Source organism: Triticum aestivum, chromosome 2B (genome assembly GCF_018294505.1).
Source record: "Triticum aestivum cultivar Chinese Spring chromosome 2B, IWGSC CS RefSeq v2.1, whole genome shotgun sequence".
Lineage (NCBI taxonomy): Eukaryota > Viridiplantae > Streptophyta > Magnoliopsida > Poales > Poaceae > Triticum > Triticum aestivum.
The window spans coordinates 252,804,097-252,823,781 of NC_057798.1; the positions used below are offsets into that span (position 1 = coordinate 252,804,097).

Sequence of the window (19,685 nt, forward strand, 5' to 3'; positions counted from 1 at the left end):
ATGGCTCCTGTCAGTTACCGATAACTCTGTTACAAAACATGATCATCTCATACAATAAAATTTAGCATCATGTCTTGACCATATCACATCACAACATGCCCTACAAAAACAAGTTAGACGTCCTCTACTTTGTTGTTGCAAGTTTTACGTGGCTGCTACGGGCTGAGCAAGAACCGTTCTTACCTACGCATCAAGACCACAATGATATTTCGTCAAGTTAGTGTTGTTTTAACCTTCAACAAGGACCGGGCGTAGCCACACTCAATTCAACTAAAGTTGGAGAAACTGACACCTGCCAGCCACCTTGTGCAAAGCACGACGATAGAACCAGTCTCGCGTAAGCGTACGCGTAATGTCGGTCCGGGCTGCTTCATCCAACAATACCGCTGAACCAAAGTACGACATGCTGGTAAGCAGTATGACTTGTATCACCCACAACTCACGTGTGTTCTACTCGTGCATATAACATCTACGCATAAACCTGGCCCGGATGCCACTGTTGGGGAACGTAGTAATTTCAAAAAAATTCCTACGCACACACAACATCATGGTGATGCATAGCAACTAGAGAGGAGAGTGTCGTCCACGTACCCTCGTAGACCGTAAGTGGAAGCGTTATGACAATGCGGTTGATGTAGTCGTACGTATTCACGGTCGACCTATCCAAGTACCGAACGTATGGCACCTCCGTGATCTGCACACGTTCAACTCGGTGACGTCCCATGAACTCACGATCCAGTAGAGCTTCGAGGGAGATTTTCGTCAGCACGACGGCGTAATGACGGTGTTGATGAAGCTACCGAAGCAGGGCTTCGCCTAAGCACCGCTATGATATGACCGAGGTGGATTATGGTGGAGGGGGGCAGCGCACACGGCTAAAGATCAATGATCAACTTGTGTCTTGGGGTGCCCCCTGCCCCCGTATATAAAGGAGCTAGGGTGGAGGCGGCCGGCCAGGAGGAGGGCGCGCCAAGGGGGGAGTCCTACTCCTACCGGGAGTAGGACTCCTCCTTTCCTAGTAGGAGTAGGAGAAGGGGGAAGGAGAAGAGAGGGGGGAAGGAAAGGGGGCGCCGCCCCCCCCCTCCTTGTCCAATTCGGACTAGAGGGGGAGGGGCGCACGGCCCTGCCTTGGCCCCCCTCCTCTTTTCTACTAAGGCCCATAAGGCCCATTATACTCCCCGGGGGGTTCCGGTAACCTCTCGGTACTCCGGTATATGCCCGAACTTGCCCGGAACACTTCTGAAGTCCAAACATAGTCATCCAATATATCGATCTTTATGTCTCGACCATTTCGAGACTCCTCGTCATGTCCGTGATCATATCCGGGACTCCAAACTACCTTCGATACATCAAAACACATAAACTCATAATATCGATCGTCACCGAATGTTGAGCGTGCGGACCCTACAGGTTCGAGACCGGTCAATAACTAATAGCGGAACTTGATGCTCATATTGGCTCCTACATATTCTACGAAGATCTTTATCGGTCAAAACGCATAACAACATACGTTGTTCCCTTTGTCATCGGTATGTTACTTGCCCGAGATTCAATCGTCAATATCTCAATACCTAGCTCAATCTTGTTACCAGAAAGTCTCTTTACTTGTTCCGTAATGCATCATCCCGCAACTAACTCATTAGTCACATTGCTTGCAAGGCTTATAGTGATGTGCATTACCAAGAGGGCCCATAGATACCTCTCCGACAATCGGAGTGACAAATCCTAATCTCGATCTATGCCAAGTCAACAAGTACCATCGAAAACACCTGTAGAGCACCTTTATAATCACCTAGTTATGTTGTAACATTTGGTAGCACACAAAGTGTTCCTCCGATTACCGAGAGTTGCATAATCTCATAGTCATAGGAACATGTATAAGTCATGAAGAAAGCAATAGCAGTAAACTAAAACGATCAAGTGCTAAGCTAACAGAATGGGTCAAGTCAATCACATCATTCTCCTAATGATGTGATCCCGTTTATCAAATGACAACTCATGTCTATGGTTAGGAAACCTTAACCATCTTTCATTAACGAGCCAATCTAGTAGAGGCATACTAGTGACATTATATTGTCTATATATTCACACATGTATTATGTTTCCGGTTAATACAATTCTAGCATGAATAATAAACATTTATGATGAAATAAGGAAATAATTAATAACTTTATTATTGCCTCTAGGGCATATTTCCTTCAACATGACCATTCTACTAGACGATTATCTGGTTGGGGCGGAGCGGGAGGTGGGGATCCGGATTGGGATAATTCCTAGCTCGGCTTGTGCTAGCCGCAACGGTGACGACACCCGAGGGTGCCGTTTTTTCTTCTTGGAGACGGTGTTCGGGTCTGGCCTACCTTTTCCCACCTCACGGTCTCTCGGGTGAAAACCCTAGGGTGGTGACTATGCTCTTGGCATAGTGTGCTTCTTGTAGGCGTCGTCGTGCAAGCTATGTGGTGGTGGACACCGCTTGGGTGCATTGGTGGTTGCAGATTGTGTGCCCCTATTCCTCTAGGTGGTAGTTGTTCCGGGGGACACTCTAGATCTGGGTCTCCCAGATCGGATGATGAGGAAGACTTTGGTGTAGTTCTCCCTCCTAGGGGCATCGTCTTGGAGCATTGGTTCACTGGAGAGGCCAACAGGTGGAGCAGTGTTTCATTGACCGCATTGACGACGGTGGGTCTCGGCGGCGTGAAGTAGTGGAGTCTCAGAGTTGGATGCGGGTTGATCGACACGTGCACGCTGGTGGCGCTGTCTGGTCTCGTGGTGACGTCGATGGAAGATGGGACTGGCAAGTTCTATGCAGTTATTCCTTCTGAAGATGTGATGGCGGAAGATGGCAACGACAGATCCTAGAGCGTGCGCAGGCAGTACACGTTATGGGACGCTTAGACCGGATGGTCTTTAGACCACTAGATTAGATCGTGTCTGTTATGCGGATAGGGCACATCTATATACTTGTAGGTCTAGTGAGTTTGTTCGCCTAGAAAGGCGCTTCGGGTTGATCCTTATATTCATTTTGTCAGACTCTGATGAATAATTAATAAAGATGGATGTGTACATCATGCTATGCAGAGCCCGGGGTAATCCTCCTTTACGGAAAAAGAAAAGAACAAAAAAAAATCAAGAATGAGTCCAAGGATTGGATCACCGCCAGGTCGAAGCACTTGAGTTCAGCCATGTCACAAGAGTAGGACTTTGTTTTCCATCCGTTGAGGCATAACAAACCACACTAAGAATATTATTAACCTTCCTTTGTATTAATGAGATGTGGCAAAGATTTTGCCTCAGTTTTGACAAAAAAACAACTTTTTCATAATCTTTCATTAGCGTCATCTAGCATCCACAATTTATCTGACACTCAACCTTAGTTTTGTAGCAAAGACCGCCTTCAAGGATACAACACCAAGGGAGAGGGGTGGGTGGTATTAGTTGTTTGTCCTTTAAGCAGAAACGACAGGGTGGGATAACAATCTTTTCCTCATCCATCGTCTCCTTCTTAGCTTGGCCTACGAATCAAGAAAAAACCTTTGTTTTGTCACAAAAATTGACGATGGTGCAGTATATACTGTACCAACGAGTTCTCGCTTTTTTCTCTATATTAGAAAGATAGATGCCAAGCAATCAATTAGGAGATGAACATGTATTTTTCAAACACAATCAAGTTCTATGTACGAAATTATAAGTAATGACTTGGCTGCCTTATAAATGACCACTTACAATTTGGATGAGCAGTAAAGCATCCAAGCACCAGCAAAATCAAAACAAGTCTGTCGGGTTGCATCATGTTCTTCATCATAATTTTCTAAGGCTTTGAAATATTTTCTTTGCTTATCAGTCAATGTTTGCAAGTTGTAGCACGGGAGATGTATATATGGTCCAGGAAATTAATGGTATCTATTAAATAATAAATAAATAAATGGTACTAAATCATAATAGATTATGGCATTGATGGTCATTTCATTTTCTAAGTAAGTGTAGAGAAATCTTTACTATTAATATAATGTATCTTTTATACTAGACAAATCCCCACGCATTATTGCGGAAATTTAAGGATAAAAATGTAAACTAAATAATAAATAAATAATAATATAATAAGTGTGCTTCTAATGAGTTATCCGTTCTATATTGTGACTTTACCATATCTTTCACTTCTGCATGGATTTTCTCGAAGAAATGTGTTGAACTTTGTTCAATGTGTTAATCTATACATCTACAACTCAGAGAAAATTCTCTGTGTCCTATGAGTTATTCTCCCTTCGATTGAATTTCAACCTCCGCATATCATTTGATTGTCGATAGTAGTCGTGCATTAGTGTTATCAATGTATATTATTTTTGTGGCCCGCCAAGCCATTGTATTTCAGAATGACTATGAGAAACAAACTCTAGCAACCTTCTCAAAAGTCCAATCAGTTTCCATATATCCAATATCAGACAAACCACACGTGTCGAGGGCATCCCTAAATGCATCCATATGTGCTTGGCTTAGGTTACCAACTCCATCGTGTCCGTGGGCATGTGTCACTTCATTAAAGTCACCCAGAAGCTCCCATGGAGTATTAGTAGCCTCAGCTATTCCTCTTAACATATCCCATGTCTTGCAGCTCTCTGACGCCTGGGCTTCCCCGTACACAAAGGTTAGCCATACCTGTTACTACATCTCGTCAACTAGTACATGAATGTGATACTTAGAGTAACCAATAACTTCCACCTTTATTTTATCGTTCCAAAAAATGTCAAGGTCACCACTCCTACCAAAAGTGCTTACAACATAGCTTTTATTGTAATCTAAAGTACCCCTATGTAAAGAAATATAAGAGCATTAATGCTCTTATATTTCTTTATGGAGGGAGTACCTGCTAAATTTCTCTATTTCCCTCTAATTGAGTTTACATGATATAAAGATTAAAGGGGGAAATTGCTTCGTTAGATCCAAAATCTCTCAAACTGTCACGAGTTAGCCTATCCCGCGACAGTTCTAGCAGAGGAGACTCAATGCGCTAGGTGCGACCCCCATTGGGAGCCCGCCGAACACGCGTCATTGTTTTTGTTCTTGTCATTTCCTTTGTCTGTCGCTACTGGGGTTACCTTGTTCGTCTTCAGATCTTGCTTCGAATACGGGCTTTGGGGCACTGCCAGAGGGGGTAAAGCAAGCATGTTATTGCCTTCAAGCAACTGTGGTGAGGAGCCAGTGAGTGCCAAAAAAAGTTCAGCCACCTGTGTCGCTCCACTTTTCATGTTTCCATAGGCTCCGATCATTGTTGCATCTGTGGAGTGTGCTACTGGATATGTCTCCTTCTCAGACCAGTCTCCCTACTCCTGTTCTGGCTGTCCATGGCCAGCACCCCTTCTGGAGCGCCCACCCCCTCTGTTGCCTCTGTTTCCTCTACCTCCATCGGCTCTCTGGCCCTGACCGGCGCCCCTGCACCATTCTGCCAGGAGGTTTTTGAAGACCAAAGTTGATGGAGCATGTATGCCATTGCCACGCTCTTTATAAAGGTGCCCGAGGAGTCCGCAAACGGCCCACCAATCCCTGGTAAGCTTCATAGTTGACTATAAAAATCTCCCATTTTTTTCTTGATAACCAGAGAAATGACATTCTTCAAGGGTATGGTGACATCTATTTTCACACTTACACGAAAAAAGTTCCCCTCGAAGTCTTGAGATTTCTGATCATCATAAACAAATTAATCCACCATTGATGCCAAAGATTTGATCAAGTGAAAGAACAAGTCTGGTAGGTCATGAATCTGGATCCACATCTCAATCTTGTTGAGCTATTGTTGAGGGTCTAGTGTATCCATCATAGGGTTCATTCACCACAGCCTTGCCATTGAACATCCAAGGCCCTTCTTCCATTACTCTTTCCAGTCGCCCAAACACAAGAATTGAAGAGTATAGAGATTATCCTCGAGTGGCCTGAATTTTACCTCTCAGGCATGGTCATGTGGACATGCGCGATCACCATCCATCTTGCAACATCCTCTGGGATGTGGCCATCCTCCACAACAACATCGTTCAGATCATCCTCGCCGAGACCTAGCTCCTTCATCATCTTCTCCATGTCACTCAGAGTCGCGCCTGATGCCGAAGTCGATCTCTCCATCAGATTCTCTTGCTCGTGAAAAAACCTTGGTACCGCAGGCAGGAGAAACCCTAGTCATGCTCACCTAAGACCACGACGAAGGTGGCAAAGGGTGAGGGATGGGGATCGAATATCTCCATGAGGAGCCACAAGCGCCGTCGGGGGAGAGGAACCCTAACGAGAGGGAAACTTACGCATCTACTTTTTGGCGGCTGCAACAAATCATCCGAATGATTTCCTAGGGATATCAATCGGGTCGCGCGTTTTTGGATTCACCCCCACAGTTGTTGGATCTGGTCAACGCATCGGACAGGTCCTTCTCCTCTCATCGCAGCCGCAACAAAAGCAAAGACCGTGTTGTCGTGGGGAAGCAGCACCGCCTGGCTCGTAGCAGGAGTCGCACCCCTCGCTGGTAGGGCAACGATGCTCCACCGGCGAGCACCGCCAACGGTGCGGTGGTGCTCCATCGCAGCACCCGAACGCCCGTCGCATGCTTCGCTACGGCGTCCCACCGTGCGGTGGTGCTCCATCGCAGCACCCGAACGGTCGTCCATGATTCGCTGCAGTGCCACACCGCGTGGTGGTGCTCCATCGCAACACCGGATGCCGTAGCATTTCCCATTGCAGCACCTGATGGCCGCCGCCGAAGCTTCAGTGCCTAGCGGCGGCGCTCCATCGTAGCACCCCGATGGCCGTCGCATGCTTCACTGTAGTGCCCCGCCACGCGGGTGTTGCTCCATCACAGCACCGGCTGCCGTCACATCTCCCATCGCAGCACCCGATGGTCATTGGCGAAGATTTAGTGCGGCCCCACCACAAGTGCGGCGGTGCTCCATCGCAGCACCGACGGCCTCCCCCCACACGCGTGTCTTAGCTCCATCACAATATCCTACTACGCGCCGGTGGCTTCGCTGCAACACTCCCCCTACAACAGCGGCCTGATTTATGCGTGACGGTAGGACACGAACTGCCGGAGCGAAGAAATGATGTGATCCATGAGTGGGGGAAAAGGTAAGGGATGAAGCAGAGGAAAACATGTGGGTTGTGCGACGTGTAGTTCGTGCGAAGGGATAAGGAGAGTGGACAGCGGTGCGTAGGGCCAGCGTGACACGTGTTGAGCAGAAGGAGAGGTTTACGGGAGGAAGAAATCAACCGGTTGAAAGCAAACGTTTTCCTTTTTTTTTGGTGGGGGAGACGTCTATTTTTCTTAGGCATGATGCTCAGGTCACCAGGCCCATAATCTTTAGGCCCATTCGTTCCGGACTCTCTCAGTTGTCCGTACTCGTTAACCTCGTGCTCCCCCCTCTGCTTGATCCTTATCTCGGCGCCGGAGCCCACGACCGCTTCCCCCCTTTCCCTCCCCTCCCCCTCACCACCCCAACCCCGAAATATCCCCCAATTCCGACGCGACCGCGAAATCCTAGTCCCCCGGCAATCTTCGCTGGACCCGGAGAGCCGCTCCGGCGCCATGGCATCCCCGGAAGGATCAAACTGGGTATTCGACTGCCCCCTCATGGACGATCTTGCTGCCGCCGACTTCGCCGCGGCACCCGCAGGAGGCTTCTACTGGACCCCGCCGATGCAGCCGCAGATGCACACTCTTGCGCAGGCCGTCTCCGCCACACCGGCTCCCAATCCCTGGTATGTAACTGCGGTTTCTCCTCTTCTCAGGCTCGATCGCGCCCACGCGCGGCTGGTCTCCAGTTTATACATTCCGTGTCCTGATTTGCTGCTGGTGTCTCTATGTTATCACCTATAGCATAAACCGATGCAGCTGATAGCATAATTGTTACGTGTGGTTGTAGATTAGTAAAAAACTACAGCCTATGTGGAATTTGTATCATGGACTAAAGATTGCATGTTCTAGAATTACTTACATGAGCGAGCGTCTTTGTTTGTGTATTAGGAGTGAATTTGTTTGTCTCATTGGTGTTGAGTTAGAGGAGATGGTTTTGCACATGAATTTAAATGGGTCTTGTGGAAGGTGCATGGCGGGACCGAGTGTTCAGTATGTGCAGGGCTCGTTTGGTTCGGGTGCATATACTACATATCCAGTGCATAGAATGTATACACAGTTTCACTCTTATTCGAGGAAAGTATAGTTTCCTCCTAAAATCCTCCTTGATGGATGTATATCCTCCTAAACTCTAAAACCAGATTATTTAAACCCTGAACTTTGCAAAACTGGTATATAAATGTCACCCTGAGCAGTTTTGGGGAGAATTGAAGGTAGTTTTGATCTGATTTTTATTTCACTTCGTCAGAAAGTTCACGGACATTTTTGGATCTCTTGTCACTAGAATTTGCCTAGGGATGGAATAAGATCGGCTTCTCATAGTTCCCGATGCGCTGGATGGAGGGATCGCCGGAGACGAGCACCGGCTCGGTCTGCTTGATGGCCTTGTGCAGGTCCCTCAGGTGTCCCCAGTTCGGTTGCCTAAGCAGACCTGCGCACCATGACAACAATTGTTTCAGACAATCAGAGTACTGGTCGCAACGGGAGTACTGGTACTGGTCACGTACCATATTCGTCGATCGGTGCATCATGGTCGTAGCTTGTCGTGATGAACAGGCCATCGGCGGTCCGTCGAGATTTGTTCCTCCATGGTACTGAAAGACGGGTCAAATGTTAGGTGTCACTACAACTTAAACCGAAACATCGAGTGACAACATGTGGTAGCCAGCATCAGTTGCTCACCATGTAGTAGTTGACAAAGGACCCGCACTTCTGAATGAACCTTACCACCGTGAATGCCATGTCCTCCACCAGCCAGTGCGGCACCGGGCCACGAAATGCGGTGAACCTTACGTCAATTGACATACTTGATCGTGTCAGCAATGTCGTGACATTCTTGCTGTGCAGATTGCAATTCAAGTGCTGTTTGTCGAGGAATTTTCACGCTTCGTGCAAACTTACCATCCAGGCCAGGCCTTGCTCCACATGGTAGGCTTGCTGTTGGAGTTGGGGGTGAAGTAGTTGCAGTAGAAGCCATTGCAGGTATTTTTTTGCAGCCATCACGAATCTATTCATCATTATGCAGGGAACAACTGACAAATCTGTCAATTTTAATAGAAGAAAAGGAACATCAATTTTAATAGAAGAAAAGGAACAAATTAGCAGAGTATGTATTTTGTGGTGCCAGTAACAGGCTCCAAAGTTGGCAGCTTGATTCAGCGATGTGATGTCCTAACAGAAGCATGTGCCTAGTGCGAGAAAGCGAAGTGGTTAAATTAGCTGGCACTGCAATTTGCTCTTTGCCATTGCGCCATGGGCCATGGCATTGACAGCAACTGTGAGACGAGAACGAGGAGGGTGTTGTAGCTTACCGCGGCGTCGGGGGCGTCGTCATGCTTGCACATCACCCACGGCACGCTGGCGTTAATGGCGACGACCATCTTGGTGGCCCAGTTGGCGTACGGTTTGGCACCGCCGCCCATCGCCTACTTCATGTACCCGTCTCCACCTGGGCGAGGATGATGGGGCCACCCTGCCACTCGAACAGCCCTCCGACTTAATCATTGACACGATCTTCTCCACGAACGTCTGCATCGCCGCCTGCGTGCATGCATGTCCACAACTCAATTCCGTCAAAACCCGATTTCCTAAGTTTCGCCACAACGGAAGAAAATCAAAATCGTGTCATTCGTCTGCTCTGTTGCAATTCAGCCAGAACCTTGAATCGACCGTGTCAGTCCAGAAGCTGATGCCTGGCACGTACTTGAGCCTTCTTCGTCACTGCCGCGCCCGACCGCGACGCGGTCCTCTGCCCGGCGCTCCCTTCCGCCGTGCTCACGCTGCTGCGACTGCTCCGGCCACCTCGCCGCCCGCTCCGCCTGGCCTGCCCAAGCGGTACTTCCAGTCACGCAGGTGAGGAGAGGGAGAAAAAAATCAGATCAAAACCACCTTCAATTCTCCCCAAAACTGCTCAGGGTGACATTTATACTGGTTTTGCAAAGTTCAGGATGTAAACAATCTTGTTTTAGAGTCTAATTAGGGGGATATGAATACATCAGGGTGGATTTCAGGGGGAAAACTATACTTTCCTCTTCTTATTCTGGATCACTGGATGAGAAAGGGCAGAGTTCAAATGAAAAAGGTTGGCATGGTCATTGGCATTGCCAACATTTGGGGATGTACACTCCTAATTGTTTTCTTTGATTAGTGAGACGAATTTATGTCTGATAAAGCTAATGGTATCAGATTTATGTGCTGGGGGGTTGTATTTTAAGTGGTCTGAATTTCCATAGCAAGACTATGTAAAATAGGTCATGCTACATGTTACTTTGAGTCGGATATATTGAGCAGTCTCATGTTACTTTGATGTATCAAGGATCAGAAAGAAAATGGGTGAGATGAGGGTCGTTTTGGGGACCCATATGTTGGAATTCCAGCTTAGCTGAGCAAGCATTGCTGATATATTGGCATATAGGTTTCCATCTTAAGAAATTATTTATGGTTACACCTTAGGGCATGACTGTCCTTTGATTCATGATATTTCTCTGAGTTGTCATATTTGCTGCATGAACAGAGGCGGCCTTCTGTGTTTAGATATAGAACCATGCTTCTTTTTTTCATTCCAGTATTTCACCTGCTGTAGGTTATCTCTGGTAAATTTGCCCAAGCCTTATTATATTGCCCTTGCTACGCTCGTCTTCGGAACTTATGATTGTGCACGAGTAAAGTGCATTGTAGGTCCTTGAACTATTCCAGGGATGTCACGTAGGTCCCCGAACTATGAAAATCATCATCCAGGTCCTCAAAGTGCATTAAATGTGTTGTTCAGGTCCAAAATCTCCCTGACAGGCTCTAACTGGCCATCTGGCACGTAAACAGTAACCGTAACAGTGCGCGGCAAACAGTCCTGAATTCCTATGCGTGATGAACAGTACATGACAAAGAATAAATATTAAAAAATATAAAAAAACTGAGATCCTCTGTCATCGAAGAGACCCTGGCACGTGAACAGTAAAAATGGTCATTAGTTCAAAAAAAGTTCGCGAACGATGAATTTGGAAAAATATTTGTGACTTTAATAAAATGTTCGCGAACGATGAATTTGGAAAAAATATTCGCGACTTCTAAAAAATATTCGCAAGTTTAAAAAAAGTTCGCGAACGATGAATTTGGAAAAAATATTCACGACTTTAAAAAAATATTCGTGAGTTTAAAAAAAGTTCGCGAACGATGAATTTGGAAAAAAATTCATGACTTTAAAAAAATGTTCGCGAACGATGAATTTGGAAAAATATTCGTGACTTTAATAAAATGTTCGCGAATGATGAATTTGGAAAAAATATTTGCGACTTTAATAAAAAGTTCACTAACATTTTTTAAAGTCACAAATTTTTGTTGTTCGCGAACATTTTTTTCCATACCCACGAACAATATTTGTGGTTCGAGAACATATTTTCAAATTTATTGTTTGTGAACTTTTTTAAAGTCGCGAATATTTTTCCCATATTCGCGAACATTTTTTTTGAATTAATGAACATTTTTACTATTCACGCACCATGGCTATCTTCGATGCCAAAGATTTTCAGATTTTTTGTTCATATTTTTTTTATTTTTTGCACTGTTCACCATGCCAGCTGGCCATTTAGAGGGGGTTAGTGAGATTTTGGACCTGGATGACACACTTACTGTACTTCGAGGACCTAAATGACGATTTTCATAGTTCGAGGACCTATGTGACACCCCTGAAATAGTTTAAGGACCTACAGTGCACTTCACTCATTGTGCACTATATCATGATTTTGACATTCTTAACTGCAAATGTGCTTTTCACCAGTGCCGAGTCTTATTTTGGCTTTGCAATGCTAATGTTGCTGCTTATTATTGTGCAGTATATTGTGAATTTTACATTCTTATCTGTGATTTTACTTTTTGCCAGTGCTGAAATCAATAGCTCTGTTTCGGTGTGCTGGGACCATGCCAAAGGACAACCGAAAAATAAACGGTTTGTTTATGTCTATATGCTTTGTTCGGAGTCCCTGAATTTGGTATTTTCTGTTGAATATTTCCAACTTAGCACACAATTGCAACAGTCCTAGGTCAGAAACTGGTGCTCAACCTAGCTCCAAAGCATGCAGGGAGAAAGTGAGAAGGGACAAGCTAAACGAGAGGTATGTCCCTGCCAGCAATTTCATTTTGTTTATTCTATTAGAATTGTTTTTGTTGTAGCAGCATTTTTGTCTTAGGTTCAATGGAGCTTATGGTCCTCTGCCTGTTAGGTTCTTGGAATTGAGTGCTGTCTTGGATCCGGGGAAAACACCTAAAATCGACAAATGTGCTATATTAAATGATGCTATCCGTGCGGTAACTGAATTGCGTAGTGAGGCAGAGAAGTTGAAGGATTCAAACGACTCTCTCCAAGAGAAGATTAGAGAGCTAAAGGTCTTTATTGTTCCACTTAACTATTTTGTTCAGATGTCTGTCCATATACTTTTTCTTTATGTTCTGAACTTATTTCCTGTTTCATACAGAAATATATCTATTGTTCACACAAGCTTTTCTGAATCTGTTTTTTTTGGGGGTGCCAAGGACTACTGTTTATTGAATCCATAGGCTTGTAGATGAGTAGATCTCAAGCAATCCATCAGCTCTTAAACCTGCTTTATTTTTTATTACTTTCTGTTTAAACATTACTTTTAATTAATACTCCCTCCGTCCCATAATGTAAGACGTTTTTTTTTTACTCTAGTGTAGTGTCAAAAAACGTCTTACATTATGGGACGGAGGGAGTAATTGTTATCAAAGATTCTTGTAAGGTATATATTTGTGGTAAATCTTTAATCCAACAAACAAATTGATTCTTAGATCCTTGGATTTTGCAGGCTGAGAAGAATGAGCTGCGAGATGAGAAGCAAAAGTTGAAGGCGGAGAAAGAGAGCCTGGAGCAGCAGATTAAGTTCATGAATGCACGTCAGAGCCTCGTACCACACCCTTCTGTCATCCCAGCTGCTGCATTCGCTGCCGCCCAAGGCCAAGCGGCAGGGCACAAGCTGATGATGCCTGTAATGAGCTACCCAGGATTTCCCATGTGGCAGTTCATGCCGCCTTCAGATGTTGATACCTCGGATGACCCCAAGTCATGCCCTCCGGTTGCATAAGCCAGCAAAAATCATTTGCCTCATCTATCTCATGGGGAAGGATGGCTAAAAAGCCTTCCGTTAAAGTATATCTTACTAGTCGTGAGTGTTATCCCTCCGTCCCATAATGTAAGACGTTTTTTGACACTAGTGTAGTGTCGAAAAACGTCTTACATTATGGGACGGAGGGAGTACTATGCAGAAGCCGTTTAGTGTTATATATGTAGTTAAACCAAGAACCGAACTGAAGCGCCGTCGTTGTATCACCCGTGGACATTTGATTATCTTGTGACACCGTTGTATATTGTTAGTAAATAAATACCATCCGTTGAAGCAAATGGCGCTTGGACGCCATAGCATTATCGGCTTGTTACTTTGTTTGACATGTGGCCCGTGATTTTGATGTACTATAACATAAATAGGTTGTGCTGCAGGTCAAATTAAAAATAAAAATAAATAGGTTGTGCTAGCTATTAGTTGGTCTTCTTGCATCCAGTTGGCCTACCAATTCTTCCATGTGAAAACGCATTGCAAAGCCCAGGTGGAACCAGGATGGATGCACCTGTGGTGTTGGGTAATGGTTACAACGTGGCGACCTCTCTTGGCAAGACGTGCTCCCTAGTGATGTTATACTAAATTGGTTCATGTTCTCCTGCAATAGTAGTAGTTTAGAATTGAACAACTCATATTTAACTCTGTAATTTCCAGCCAGTTACACTGTCTTTCATATTTCGTTTTGTTGTAGTGGGCGAATTTTATAAAACTAAATCGGTTCATGTCCATTATTTATACTTGGTGCCTCCAGGAGCAAATGTGCTAGTACTGTAACACAACTTGCATGTTGCATCATCAAAAAGACGAGACAGAAAGCACTCATAATTTCTCTGAGAATATTTCGGATAATTGAGGCAACCAAAGCTAATCAAAATGCAGTATCAAATTGCTCGCAAAAAAATTTTGCTCGCCCAAAAGTATAAAGCTAGTAGCATATTACGAAAATCTGCTTCAAAATGGAGTTACGTAGTAGGGAGCTGTATCCACACATCAAATACAAGGAATTAACACCAGTAAATAAAGTTTAAACAAGAAAGAAAGAAAAAGCCTTTTGGTACAACGAATAGTTAACCACGCCTCGAAACGAATACTCAGACACCTTGTGTACGTCCGTTTGTTGCTTCATCGTCAACTTACGCGGCAATGGCCACAAGAGCAGCGATCGCAAGCCCGGCCAAGGCCGCCGCCGGATGCTGATACCGCGGAGCGGACGCGGACGCGGACGCAGGCGTGGAGGTGGTCGGGGCGCCCGCCGGCGCGGTCTTGGCGTCCGCGTAGGTGTCAGCGGGAGGGGAGGGGAGCGAGGCCGGAGAAGGAGCGGCTGCGGCCGCTGCTTCTTCCATTTTGGCGGCGGTGGCGGCGTCGTACGGCACGGTGCTGATCTTGAGGTGCATTGTGCCGTTGGTGCAGTGGCGGGGGATGCCGCAGATGAAGTAGCGCGTGCTGGTCTCGCCGAGTTCGAAGGTGGTCTTGCCGCCGGAGTGGGTGGAGATGGGGCTGCCCGTGGCGCAGCTGCCGTAGTCCGCCTCCGTCACCTCCAGCACGTTGTGGTACGGCTCGTACTCGAACGCTGCCATGTTGATGCACGCGGCCGGTGTTATACCACTACCCTACCGTTGAGAAGAAAGCATGTAGAGTATTTAGATCATAGGAAGTTTGTGCACGTACTTATGGTGTCGCCGACCATGAAGATTTTGTCGGCGGTCCACTTGTCGTAGTCGACGTACGTGTCCCAGCCGAGGGAGTCGTCGACCTTGTAGTCGATCGCCAGCGCCGTCGTGGCCACCGCCGCCACCGCCATGACGGCGAGCAATGCTCCGGAGCTGGCCTTCATGTCTCCTCCGCGTAGATCCAAAGGATACGAAGGGGGTTGTTGGTGGATGCTTGGTTCTCTGGTAGTCTGAACAATGCTGCTGCTACAACCAGACCAGGGTGGAGGTATATATACCGGGAGCTAGAACAAGCAAAGACTTTCTCTTCCAATCGTTTTTTTTATTCCAAAAAAAAGTATGTGCGTTTATGGCCTGCCATGAAACATTGGGAAAGAGGAGAGGTTGCAGGGTGATTCGAGTAGCTGTGCTCCCTTCAATTAATTGGCAAATTTGGAATCCAAAACGATTGATTGTACTGTACATCGCACCTGGTTCATTCTGGAGCCGTGCTAAGTTGACTCCCGATCCTTAGCCACACAAAAGTATGCTTCTCTTGCAGTAGTATTTTATTTACTCCAATTGGAAACTACTCAAATAATACGAAGATATGAGCACGAACAGTTGATATTTTAAAAAGGAAACCGAAATGGGTGGAGCCGCGTCGCAAGCTCAACATATATACTTGGATAGATTCGGATGTAAAATTACTTCGGAGATGGACAGAGAATGCATGTTTGCAGGCCTAATTAACTAGCTCGGCCAACACCCGTATACTTATAGTTTATGCATATTGACAGCCATTAGTTGAAATGCATAATCTTTGCTGCCTCCGTACCAGGGCATGACTCGCGTGTTAGTGCCTTCGTGCTTCCCATGATCGATCGAGGCTACATACATTATACATGGCCGATCTCAAGACAAGTTGGCATTGCACAGATCTTGCTTTCTCGTTTTCTCTTCCACGCTCTTCCAGATTATCATTTTTAATTGTACTTTCTCCGTCTCAGTTTACAAGTCCTACGCGTATACCTAGGTTGCCAATTTTATCACCCTAATATAAACTATATAACACCAAAATTATACCTTTTGAAAATGGAACATCTGAAGTTTATATTGGTATATTTTTTGTAATATATGACTTGTATTAGGTTGATCAAATTGACGACCTAGGGGTACGCAGACGCCCTGTAAACTGAGAGAGAGGGAGTACTAGTTTGGTTTAATGCATTAATTAACATGTTTGCCTCGTGTTTTTACCGGATAGAGCCGCCTTTTTCTTTTCTAGCTCTGGAGGCCTGGAGAACGACGAGTCGCCGGCCGCTCAGGCTTCACGCAGCAAGCACGAAATCACTAATTGAGAAGTACACATTGTAAAAAATACTCACACCTCCTTCAGGTTGCGACAAGTGGCGCTGAAAGTTTTTCTTTTTTTTCCGTATATTCATTCATTCAAACTATTTTATCTCTTAAACCGTGCATCCAAATCTTGAACTATTTTCATCGTTGGATTCCTCGCGTCGAGATGTTTAAAATTAGATCCCATTTTAATAGGTTTTGATGAACCTTTTTTATGAAAAAAAAACCGGATGAAAAAATTGAACGGAAAAACCGAGCGGGAGCACGGGCTTTTTCCCTTTCCGAAAGATGCACGCCCGTGTGCCTCTCGCGAAATCACAACCGTGCCTCTTGCGAAAACAAAACCATGCCTTTCGCGGAAGGGAAAAACAAAAAAAACACGTCTTTTTCCGTTTCCGAGAGGTACGGCCGTGCCTCTCGCGGAAGGAAAAAAAACAGAAAACGTGTTTTTTTCGTTTCCAAGAGTCATGGCCGTGACTCTCGCCGAAGCAAAACCATGCCTCTCGCGGAAGGAAAAAAACAGAAAACGCGTTTTTTTTTCGTTTCCGAGAGGCATGACCGTGACTCTCGCGAAAACACAACCATGTCTCTCACGGAAGCAAAATCATGCCTCTCGCGGAAGAAGAAAAAAACAAAAAACACGTTTTCTTCCGTTTCAGAGAGGCATGGCTGTGACTCTGACGAAAGCAAAATTGTGCCTCTCGTGGAAGCAAAACCATGACTCGTGAGAAAAAAAAGGCGTATTTTCGTGGAAAAAAATCAGATTGTGTTATCCAAAAGCTAAGAAAGACCTGTGAAAAACCGAAACATCGATAAAACCTGAAAAACCCCGATTAAAAAGCCGAAAACGTGTGCGAAAAAATAAAAAAAGTAAAATCTGGAGGGAGCACACAGAGTGCAACATGTGGCGGGCGGCTGAGAATGTGCCAAGTGGTGTTGATCGTTGTGAGGCTCCCGAAGGAGCACCTGTTGTTGCTCCCTCTCAAGGGTTTTCTCCACGTGTAGCTATTGGGCCGGTTCATTTTTCTTCTCTTTTTCCTTTCGCTGTTTTAGATCCGTTAGGTTTTTCTTACGGATTTTTAGATCTATTAGATCATGCATGCTTGCTTCTCTTAACCTTTTTTTTTTGTTTTTATTTATTTTCACTTTCGCTTTCTTTGTTGCTTCACCAGTTTTCTCATTTTTCTTTTTTTCTTTGTCTCTTTCACTTTTTTTCCTTTGTTTTTCTTTGCTTCTTTATCGTTTTCCACTGTTTTTTTCTTTTGTTTCCTCGTTTTTCTTCCTTTTTTGTTTTTTTGTTTTACTCGGGTCTCTTCATTTGTCTCTATTTCTTTCTCACTTTTCTCTGTTTTCATTCTTTCGCATTGGTTTTTTAGTTTTCATTTTATTTTTTGGAGTTTTTGGTTTGTATTAGGTTTCATCATTTTTCTTTGTTTCTTTTTCAATTTTCATCATTTTTTTTGTTCAACACATGTCAAATCTTTTCAGTACACATTCGACATATTTTGTGTGCATAAAAAACATATTTTATATAGATGTTTAACATTTTGATATACATGAGTGACATTTTTTAAAAACTTATATGTTCTTTAGTCTAATTTTTTTCATACACATTGTACATTTTTTGTATATATCTAATAAATTTTTAATACATATTTACATTTTGTAAATACAAGATTAATATTCTTTAAATACATGATCAACATTTTTCAATACCACAGCGAACATTTTCTAAATTGCAATACAACTTTTTTCACAGACAGTGTACATCTTTTGTATACATCATTAACATTTTTCAAATACATTGTTCGCACACGAACACGTCACCGTGTACCTCCAACATCGAGGATGATGCACCGCAGCTCACATCGAAGGGGACCCGTCCGAAAGCGTGGTACGCAAGACAATCCGGCGGACGCTTTTGTAGACCCGAAACCCCACACGCCCGGGAGGGACATCGTCAGGGCACGCGGCGGCTATGGGCTGCCCTAGGTCGGCCCGACCGCCCCTAGGGCCTCGAAGTTCGCCGCCCTGCAAAAGAAGAACGAACGAAGAACGAGGAAGAAGAAGAACAAGGAAGAAGGAAAAGTAAAGGTAAAAGATATAGATAGATTTGTTCGATTATGTGTTGTTGTTCAATCGGTCGTCACCTCTTATCTATATAAGAGGCGGATGGACTTCCCGTACAAGAAAAGGACTTGCCTTGCCGTCCAAATCATCAAAATCTAACCAAACTCGGTCTTCTCACGACCTTCGGCCCGGATGATCCGGCCTAGCCCAGTTTTCTGACAGCAACTCACTGTTTTGGCTCTAGAATCCACACACGACCTCGGATTTGGACGTTTTTAAATCAAAATCAACCGTCTCGACGAGATGCACAACTTTCACGTTGAACACTTTTCCATCCGAGGCCATCTTGACGGTGTTTCGGGCCGTTTTCTAAAGTCTGTAGTAGAAAAGGCTGTCCGAACGTCCGGACTTCTACCCGGATTGTCCGGCCTCCACCCGGATCATCCGGGGCTGGACCCAGATCATTCGGCTTCATCATAAACTTTTTTTTGTTTTCGTTGCTTCAATTTCCCAGATGATCCGGACCCCGGCCCGGATGATTCGGCCAAACACTATTGTAGCACACAATTTTGCCTGTAACTTTTGCATACGACCTAGGATGGAGACGATTCTTATATAAAAATCGTCCGTTTCGACGAGACGAAGAACTTTGTAGTTGTAACTTTTTCCATTAGATGCTATCTTAAGGGCGTAATCAGCCGAATACTGTTCTGAATATAAAATCTCAGTACTTCGAACACAATTTCGGCCTTAGAGATGAGATCGGATGGCTATGGCCCAAATATCAAAGTTTCTTCTTTTGAAGATATGGAACTTTCTCACTTTGATCACTTTTCCATTTGAGGCCTTCTTAATTACGTTTTTGACCATGCCAAAATCTGGTGTCAACACATGTCCCCTTGTTTTTTGGCAAAACTTGTGTGCCGAAAAATAACTTGCACGAAGTTTGTTCTAAGCGCGATGTCAACACTCCATCGGCCATTTTGTACGTGCTTTGGACGATAAGTATATATCGGCCATTTAGATTAGCAACAAAAGTGAAGCTAATCAAACATATAATGATTTGGTAATATCCTTTTATGATGTAAGAAATTATATTGCATCCATGGGTTAAAATAAGCCCATTGAGGATAACCAATCATACATGATGAAGAATTTAATGGCATAGGCATCAACGGCATTGTTGAAGAAAATGGATAATGTGCGGACCAAAGATGTTGAAACCTTCGGCTTGGTCCTTCGTAGCTTTCACTATTTTCCTTCTTCACCTTTGTCGCACTCCTTGTAAAGGAATCTCGCACATAATTCTTATTTTGAATATTTCCTTTGGGAACCCATGCCATGTTTCACTTTTCAAGTTCTTGTGCACTAAGC

General features: G+C 44.7%; 2 protein-coding genes across 3 annotated transcripts; one reads left to right on the forward strand and one right to left on the reverse strand.

The window, feature by feature from the left end:
* Positions 1-7,349: 7,349 nt before the first annotated feature.
* On the forward strand, positions 7,350-13,547 carry LOC123044620 (transcription factor ILR3). 2 transcript variants are annotated; one of them, XR_006420199.1, is made up of 6 exons: positions 7,350-7,731; positions 11,982-12,047; positions 12,136-12,213; positions 12,322-12,484; positions 12,925-13,270; positions 13,348-13,547. XR_006420199.1 is itself a non-coding variant. In XM_044467420.1 (5 exons), exons 1-5 carry the CDS (start codon positions 7,559-7,561, stop codon positions 13,198-13,200), a joined length of 756 nt encoding a protein of 251 aa, XP_044323355.1. In that variant the 5' UTR covers positions 7,350-7,558; the 3' UTR covers positions 13,201-13,547. The 2 variants fall into 2 exon arrangements, 1 of the variants encoding a protein (XP_044323355.1); XM_044467420.1 differs by having other exon boundaries at positions 12,925-13,547.
* Positions 13,548-14,044: 497 nt separating this feature from the next.
* LOC123041165 (blue copper protein) lies at positions 14,045-15,133 on the reverse strand. The gene is made up of 2 exons (XM_044463852.1): positions 14,902-15,133; positions 14,045-14,803 (listed from the first exon to the last, which is right to left on the reverse strand). Exons 1-2 carry the CDS (start codon positions 15,065-15,067, stop codon positions 14,367-14,369), a joined length of 603 nt encoding a protein of 200 aa, XP_044319787.1. The 5' UTR covers positions 15,068-15,133; the 3' UTR covers positions 14,045-14,366.
* Between the last annotated feature and the right edge of the window lie 4,552 nt (positions 15,134-19,685).